This window comes from Brachyhypopomus gauderio, chromosome 12 (genome assembly GCF_052324685.1).
Source record: "Brachyhypopomus gauderio isolate BG-103 chromosome 12, BGAUD_0.2, whole genome shotgun sequence".
In the NCBI taxonomy this organism is placed as follows: Eukaryota; Metazoa; Chordata; class Actinopteri; order Gymnotiformes; family Hypopomidae; genus Brachyhypopomus; species Brachyhypopomus gauderio.
The window spans coordinates 12,546,984-12,555,830 of NC_135222.1; the positions used below are offsets into that span (position 1 = coordinate 12,546,984).

General features: G+C 46.2%; 1 protein-coding gene across 3 annotated transcripts in view; it reads right to left on the reverse strand.

Annotated features, from left to right (window-relative positions):
- The window catches only part of nrp2a (neuropilin 2a), a 70,752-nt gene extending 62,130 nt beyond the window's left edge, over positions 1 to 8,622 (reverse strand). For 2 of the 3 annotated variants that reach the window (XM_077023188.1, XM_077023189.1), the window contains exons 1-2: positions 7,829 to 8,622; positions 1,535 to 1,712 (exon numbers count right to left, since the gene is read on the reverse strand). In XM_077023188.1, the coding sequence (XP_076879303.1) occupies positions 1,535 to 1,712; positions 7,829 to 7,901 (251 nt within the window). In that variant the 5' untranslated portion in view covers positions 7,902 to 8,622. The remainder of the gene's footprint in view (positions 1 to 1,534; positions 1,713 to 7,828) is intronic. The other variant, XM_077023190.1, reaches the window with a different exon arrangement.
- Positions 8,623 to 8,847: the final 225 nt, after the last annotated feature.

Below are 8,847 nucleotides of genomic sequence, written 5' to 3' on the forward strand. Positions count from 1 at the left end.
GGGTAATCCCCCATCCACCCCCACCCACACCCACATGGCCCGGCCACCCCCCTCCACCCACGCCACCACGAAATGCACCAAGAAAAGTCTGAAATCATGACTGCAGCCAAGATTATAACCTATATATATATATATATATACAAATATATAGAGAGTATATATTGAATGTCTTTCTGAATTTTACTCTTTGAAGGTTCCAGATGACATCTAGAGAGTTACCATCCCCCATGGTAACACGCACGCTGGCCCTCAGGGCAAGGAACTGTGGGTTGGGCCTAAATTTTGTTGCAAAGGAAAAGCCATTAACAGACGATATAACATCAGAAAGGGAGACAATTCAGGCTCGCAAAGTTTGACTGGACTTTCAGCATACAGCCAGGATAGCTGTATCAGAATAGAAAAAAAATAACTGAAATCATGAATTGAAGGACCGATCATGAATTGGTGGCTACGTCACCAATCAGCACAGTCCTCTTTCAAACATTCAGAACATTCAAGTCCAGGAACACCCCACACATTCATACCCATGCATTCACTATCTCAGCATCATAAGCAAGAACTTAATGCATTTTATAGAGATGGGGGTGGTGGGGTGCAGTTGGAGGTGGGCGTGAAATAAGAGGTGGGGTGGAGGTGGAGGTGGGGGTACAGTAAGAGGTGGAGGTGAGATAAGAGGTGGGGTGGATGTGGAGGTGGGGGTACTGTAAAAGGTTGGGGTGGAGTAAGAGGTGGAGGTGGAGGTGGGGGTACAGTAAGAGGTGGGGGTGGAGTTAAAGGTGGGGTGGAGTAAGAAGTGGAGGTGGAGGTAAGGGTACTGTAAGAGGTGGGGGTGGAGTAAGAGGTGGAGGTGGGAGTACAGTAAAAGGTGGAGGTGAAATAAGAGGTGGGGTGGAGGTGGGGGTACAGTAAGAGGTGGAGGTGAAATAAGAGGTGGGGTGGAGGTGGGGGTGGGGGTACAGTAAGAGGTGGAGGTGAAATAAGAGGTGGGGTGGAGGTGGAGGTGGGGGTACAGTAAGAGGTGGAGGTGAAATAAGAGGTGGGGTGGAGGTGGAGGTGGGGGTACAGTAAGAGGTGGAGGTGAAATAAGTGGTGGGTGGAGGTGGAGGTGGGGGTACAGTAAGAGGTGGAGGTGAAATAAGAGATGGGGTAGAGGTGGAGATGGGGGTACAGTAAGAGGTGGGGGTGGAGTAAGAAGTGGAGGTGGAGGTGAAGGTACTGTAAGAGGGGGGGTGGAGTTAAAGGTGGGGTGGAGTAAGAAGTGGAGGTGGAGGTGAGGGTACTGTAAGAGGTGGGGGTGGAGTAAGAAGTGGAGGTGGAGGTGAGGGTACTGTAAGAGGTGGGGGTGGAGTTAAAGGTGGGGTGGAGTAAGAGGTGTGGGTGGAGTTAGAGGTGGAGGTAGGGTTGGGGAAGTTTAGAGGGTCTCATCCTTCCAGAATTGTCTAAGCCCTTTCTCTTTGCTCCAGACCCCTAACACTCATTGCTTTGTTCCTGGATCCTCCCAAACGAGCCCCTCATCCACTTGGCCACCACCTACCTGCAGTTGAGCTTCTCCAGGTCGAAGTGAGGGTTGAAGTTCAGCACAATGCGCTGGGTGGGTTCTGGGGCCGTGATCACCCACACACAGTTCTGGTGCGGCGGGTACTCTGATGGGTAACCAGGCGACGTGATGTAACCTGCGTTTCTGGCATCCAGGTATCCCCCGCACTTCTCCCCTGAGTGGTGGGAAAAGAAGAGAAAGAGAGAGAGAGAGAGATCATAGAAATCATTGTCATTTTTATGCTCTTGGGCCAAAACAAATCAAGAACAAACCATTACATCAAATGTACCTCTGGAAGAGCAACAAAGATATAATAGTGAAGCTTATCATACAACACAGCTATTAGAGATCAAGAGTAAGCATAACCTGATAGTGTAACCAACAGACATAACAGAATTACAACCTAGTAATTGAAACCAGTAACAAAACTCTACCATTAAAATATAAAAACCACAAAAATAACCCTAACCCCTCAGAACCCTCATTCGAAGCTTTCCTCCAATCTAATTATCGAAGTCTGCAAGCATTTGGCCATTCTCCGATCATATCTCTCCCTCTCCCAGGAACAACTGCCTGCCCATAGCGTGCCTTTGGAGCTAAGACAGGAAGTGACACACAGACTCTGTGTTTGGGGGTTCAAGGGTCACCCCCAAAGCTGTAATGAGATCCAGCATAACAAAGCTTCTTTTCTAGCACCCCACCCTGAACAGACGCTCACCATTTCTTCCCCCTTTCTCCTCGTTATCTCACGCAAACATGCCTGGCCCTCGCTAACGCTAATGCTAGCACAAATAATAACCCTTGAGCTCACAGCTCTCACATTGTAGCAGGAATAATCCTAGTGATTATTATTCTAAGAAGAGCACAGATTAGGAGACAGACTCACTTTAACAAAGGCATTTCTCCATAGCAACTATGTGTAGTATATCTTTCATGATTTTCTTTTTTTTAACACCTTACTAGGCTGACATCTAGCACAAAGTGTAAATTAGCTGCAAATAACAGTCTCTTGAGGGTACTTGGAGATGATTTTACATGTGATCACTGGTGGACATTTCATCAGATGTCAGGAACACAGATTTCTTTGTACATTACAATAAAGGAAAAACCAAAAATTAGAGCCATAGAGAAAAGAAAGGGACACACACACACTAACACACACACACACATACACACACACACACACACACACACACACACACACACATCTCAGTAGGGGGTCGTGGGGATGCTAAGATCAGACTAAAGGGGAGATTTGATTGACATTTCTGGGTCTGGTGCAGTTTTCCACAAATATGTGGATGAACACAGCTGTCAAACTGCCATTGAAAAACTCATCACCGCATAAAAGCCAACCTACGTGAGAAACACCCCTCACAGCTGTTCGAACAAGATTCCTGAGGGTCACATGAAGATGCTCCTGTCTGCAGCAAGCAGAGATCTGGCAAGCATCGGCACCTTAAAGTCAAGCTCCACAGATTCATTTTCCAAACACGCTCATATTGCTATCCCAGGATCCTCCATTTTCAGACATTACAAGAAATGAATGGAAACTTGAATGCAGAAAGGAAAGCATTCCTCCCCCCAAACACACACACACACACAGACACACACGCACACACACACACACACACACACACACACACACACACACACACACACACACACACACACACACACACACACACACAGACACACACACACACACACACACACACACACACACACACACACACACACACACACACACACACACACACACAGACTATTACAGTCATACCCTCAGATCCTGCTCTGGTCCTCCCTTGCTCCCCCACACTTTAGCTACAGTGACAAGAGATGCTGTAAGTGACATGTTTTATAGCAAGGCTGGAACTCTCTCCATAAGAACAAGCTCTTTCACAGACTGTTGTGGCTGGAAGGTGGGGCTAGCATGTTGGGCATCATGCATAAGGGCAGAGGTCATGGCTTGAGGGGCAGAGGTCAGGGTGTGTGGGTCAGAGGTCAGTCAGGCAACTATGGAGTGTGCTCAGGATGGGCTAGCCATTGAGTGTGAGGCTCTTCCCACTTCTCTAGGAGCCCATCGGTGTACTTGTGCGTGAGATCATGCCCTCGCCACGTTGCTTCGCCCAACGCTTACACCCACTGCTGCCTCTGTGTCAGGACGAGGCAGTTAAACTCCGCTGAGGCATGGGGTTGGGGATGAAGCCAGTCAGGAGGACATTTTTGCTGGCTAGATGCTTTTTTGACAGGGTCATCCTGGGGACGTTGGCCCTGTCAGAAGGGAGGTGGGGTTGGGGTTAGGGCTTCAGGCAGTGAAAGAACAGGTTTAAGAGTCTGCACCATTTGCTAAGGTGGAGACAGAATACAAATAGGTGTGTCGGTTTCTGTAATTGAATGTTTAAATTATCATTTTTGCTAGTATTGTATGACAACTCAGAGTGAAATCTGTGTGTTTTCTGTCTCTTATACTAATTTCTATTAATAAAATCATCTCTGTTGAAGTGTCGCAATGGTGATAAGTTGCTGGCCTGTGGAGAGGCCATGATAAATATCTGTCATTCTTTCTATTTCTCTTTCTCTCTCTATCTCTCTTTCTTTTGCCTCTCTCTCCATCCTTCTCTCGTTTGCACCTTAATTAAAAAGCGCTATCACCCGCGGAGGGAAATCAGTGCGGATCCATTCGTCCTCGTCGAGCTGAGGATGAACCCACAGGCATTTCTCTCGCTCCATCTCTCAAAATCTCTCCCTCTTCTCTATTTACGTTTCTTTCCCCATCTTTAAACCCAGCTCTGCTCACTCTCATTCTGTCTCTCTTTCTTCTTTCAGTCTTTCATTTTGTCTCTCTCTCTCTCTGTTTGACTCCATCCCCCCCCCCCCCCCCCCCCCCTCTCTCTCTCCCTCCGCCAAGCTCCACTGCAACTTTCATTAGATCTCAAGCACTCAGTGCTGGACAGTGCTGGACAGTGTTGGACGGTGCTGGACAGTGTTGGACGGTGCTGGACAGTGTTGGACGGTGCTGGACAGTGTTGGACGGTGCTGGATGGTGCTAGATGGTGCTGGATGGTGCAGGACGGTGCTGGATGATGGTGCTGGATGGTGCTGGACGGTGCTGGACAGTATTGGACGGTGCTGACCAGTGCTGGACGGTGCTAGAGGGTGCTGGATGGTGCTGGACAGGCCTCACCAGCTGAAGCACAGCTGCTCATTACATTTATGTTCATCAGGCGCTGCTACCTGTTCTCCTTGTGCTACATCCTATCCACCTTCTTGTCTCTCCTACATACTCTATATATCCTGTACCTCTCCTTGTCTCTCCTACATACAATTCTTGTCCTCGCTTCACAGCTCTCTCTCTCTGTCTCTTTCTCTCTCTCACACACACACACCACCACTGCGGTCTTTAACCCCACATTTATGAAACCATAGTCTGAAAAATCCCAATGCATGGAGCAGTAACTACAGTGAGCAAACCCACTGCCTCTCTGCACTGGGTCTACAGAACAAACCCTCTCATGCTTCTCCAAGCCGGGCCACAAGCTTCCCATCTCTCTCTGAGTCTCCTGCGGATCCATCTGTCACAAAGCCCTTTAAACACTGCGGACTGGGGTGGTGTGGGACTGGTTGGGGAGGCGGGGTGTGATGTGGGGTGGGCACTTGCGTTATTTACTCTGATCTAATTTCTAATTGCAGCCTGAACGATGGGAGGTGGCTTTTCAGTACCCAGGGAGCCCAGCGGGGTATCATTTCATTTTGCCCAAATGCAAATGTGTGACCTTGTTTTCTCATTCTGCTGCCGTGCTGCTTGGTTCTTATGAGAGGCAGCACAAAAAATAAGGTTCAAAGATTTCCGTGGCATGCGTTCACACCCACGTGCGCCTCAGAGTGCCTAATTATCTGCTGGAGAGAGTGTGCTTTATGATTGCTAGCATTTGTGTTCACATCATTCAGACATTTAAATATGTTCTAGTTTTATACATGTGTAAATTTGAGGTCTCACCTCTCAGTAAATTTTATTTTTTGTGTGTTATGTTGCCCTGATTTTAGCCATTTGACTTTGATGTTACTTTGCTGTCCTTTTTGAGGCGCCTCTCCTCTCTTCCAAGTGCAACCTCTTCTCACTCCTGTCGAACACCTAATAGTGATATTGCTATTTACCTGAGTCAGAACAGAGAAGCAAAAGTTTTGTGTGCGAGGCTGTTCCTCGGCATGCCTTTAGTAAATGAACTGACGGAACGAACTTAGAGGATCTAGACCACCCAGCGTGGCTGGTCTGAAATGTGAGTTCCCACCCGAATGCTTTCTTGCCTTTAACTTCGTGCGCTGAATGGTCAACGATTTTGCGAATCTGCTGAAGTCTATCTGTTCTAACAGAAGGCGTTTTAATAGACAAAATTACTACAGAGGCCGAAAGAACCACTTGGGCACATACTCGCGTGGTTAGCGCACTTACATTTTGCAGTTCTTGACCGTAAGGGGAGAGACAGGTGGACTGTTGAGACGAATGAGCAGGCGAGAGAGAAGGATATGTGGCTAAATTAGAAAAGACTCCAGACGTTCAGTCTGGTGCCGCTAACAAGAGCGCTTGACAGGCCGATAACGCTGCGTTTAGGTTTTCTCACATCGGTCAGGTCTGCAGTCGTGAGCAGCTGCGTGGAGATGTGCTGTTAGCGCAGCACACCATCGACTTTTGCTGAGTCGAAAACGTCTGGCAAGTTGTTCCAGAAAATGACAAACATTTACTACTTTGTATGAGCCAGCCAGCTACAGGCGTCTCGCTCTCTTTTTAAATACAGAACAGCGCTCGTCGTGTTTAGAGAATAAGGGAGATGCAACAGTTTAGCATAACTCACACTTCTTGCCTCAGTACTGAAGGAAAATGGTAGTTTTTTAAGCTATTAAAACGTACTCGATCTATAACGGTGTGAGCGCTTTCTCAAGATCTCGAGCAAGCTTTTCAGTAATAACTTTTAAACAGCTACCTATTATTTGGTTTTAATGACACTTGAGTTGGACATCAATTGCTACTTCGGGGAAACGCAAGAAAGGAAAAGATGCCGAAGATGACTATCTGTCTTAGCGAGCAACGATAACTTGCGCCACGGCCACAATAATTATACAGCTTGTTTGATAGTTTGAAATGAGCCATTGTTGAACTATTCCTGGGAAAGGAACAGCCACGCAATTACAGCTTCAAAGTCCGTGTGCGCGTCTAATGTGCCCTGCATGCCAGAAACTGGCTGGCGTCCCCATCACTTGAGCAAAAAGGGAAGACGAATGGTGCGACCTCGGTCGCGATCTGGGTGCATTTGGTTTCTGAAAATCTCTATTAGAAGCAGAACCAACGTAACACATGCAGCAGTTTAGACAATGCCAGTAAAAGCATTTGTTTTTCAAACATTAGCTGGTTAATTGAACGGGATTTTCATGGATGAGTAATCTTCTTATCATAGCCCATGTAGTCTGAGCATCTACTAAATAACAAAAACAATAATAATATTTATTATTATTATTAGCTATTATTATTAGCTATTATTATTAGCTATTATTATTAGCTATTATTATTAGCTATTATTATTATTATTTGAGGTTTCTTTTGATTGATCGCTGAAAACGCTGTCAATATATGTGAAAGGAGTTAATCACCTCTGCTACGTTTTTTAGTGAAACCCTACCTATATCCGTCTAACTAGACGCCAGGGGTCTGCCACCGTTCATCAAAATTAATCACCAACGATTTTCAGTCTGCATGTCTGCAGGGCATCGGTTTACATCAACAGGCTGAGAAAAGATCTCGTGCGCCCCATCATTAAACATAAAAGTTTTTATTGTCCAACAAACCTTGGGAAGGGGGGGGGGGGTCCTAGTTGTAAAGAAATAGGTTACGAAACTACTGGCGTTTGTAAACACAGTAACTAACTTAATCTCTTTCTATTTGTATATACTGTGATGTATAATATGAAATGTCCGAATAATTGTCTGGGAGACATTTTATTTAGTAAATGTGCGTTCTGAGAGAGAATTTCGTTTGTGGATAAAAGGCAACATTTTCCACAAAATGTTGGTGAAAGCTATCACTCCTCGGGTGTTTCAAGAAGATCGATATTTATTAGGGAACGATACATCTCCGCGGTGTAATTCTGCGGCTGTCAAATATTTGGTTGACTCGCCAGAAGACGAATGTGTGCCATATAGGACTAAAGTGCCATTGCCATTTCAAGTTCCATCGTTTGAAGGGGATTTAAGTCATGCAGAGATGCGTAACTTACAACTGTCAAAAAGCAATCTTACCTTCTTCTCCACTGGCTTTCAAGACGAAACAAAAGATGAGTGCAATTTGGTGAAGTGATAGTAACATATCCATCTTGCCCGTTCGGTTGTCAACCCTGAGATCTGGGAATGTGGTTTAGTTTCAGCTTCCCAGAGTTCCTCAGTAAACCAGCCTTTTCTCCTTTTAAGAAGATCACGCTCGTTTTAAAACGCTGGATTTCGTTTTTCTTTCTTTTCAAATATGTTCAATTAATGTCAATAAGGTGTTCATCTGAGGGAAGTTTGGTGTGTGGCAACTGAGCGCAGCGATCACAGCGCATGCAAACTGTCTACACAACATGAAAATGACCACACACTGTACTTGTCATCGTAGGAAAATCTCCCCATTAAAAATATTCCATATAAACACATTCAGATTATTTTAAGCATTGCTGACATGCACGACGAGTAATAGTTTCCCTAAAAGATCACAGGCTTGAAGGGCCGGTGCTCGTAATCCTCAGGTCGAAGCGTGCGGTTCTGTCTTCTGTGTCTCCTCGCCTTCGGATTACGCTGTGTCCTCCTCCTTAAGTAGTTTAAAAAGCGTTAAATATTCCAAAGTTCTTTCCAAACTGTAAAAACGACACACATTGGTTTTCCAGGAGGATCCGTCTACGTTACACGGCGTGTTCAGTGTGTTAAAGCATACAAGCTCGTCCTCCTCCTCCGTATAACAAGCATCGTTCTGCCCGTATCGCCGTACGCGCCGTCGTCTTGTCTTCGAGCTGGGGAGGCTTGTGTGTTTGCGCTCGTGTGTGTGTGTGTGTGTGTGTGTGAGAGAGAGAGAGAGAGAGAGAGTTTGAGTAATAGCTTTTCGGAGCTGCACAGCTATCGCGTTACACGGAGCTTTCTTGGCCCGCCTCTCTCCACTCACTGGGTCGAGAGCAGCGCACACTCTTCCCAACACAGTCACGCGTGTATGGACCGGACCGGACGCTCGCCACTTAACGTACGCACACGTGCCAATTAGTATTTTTAATGCTGAAGTTTGGTATAACATG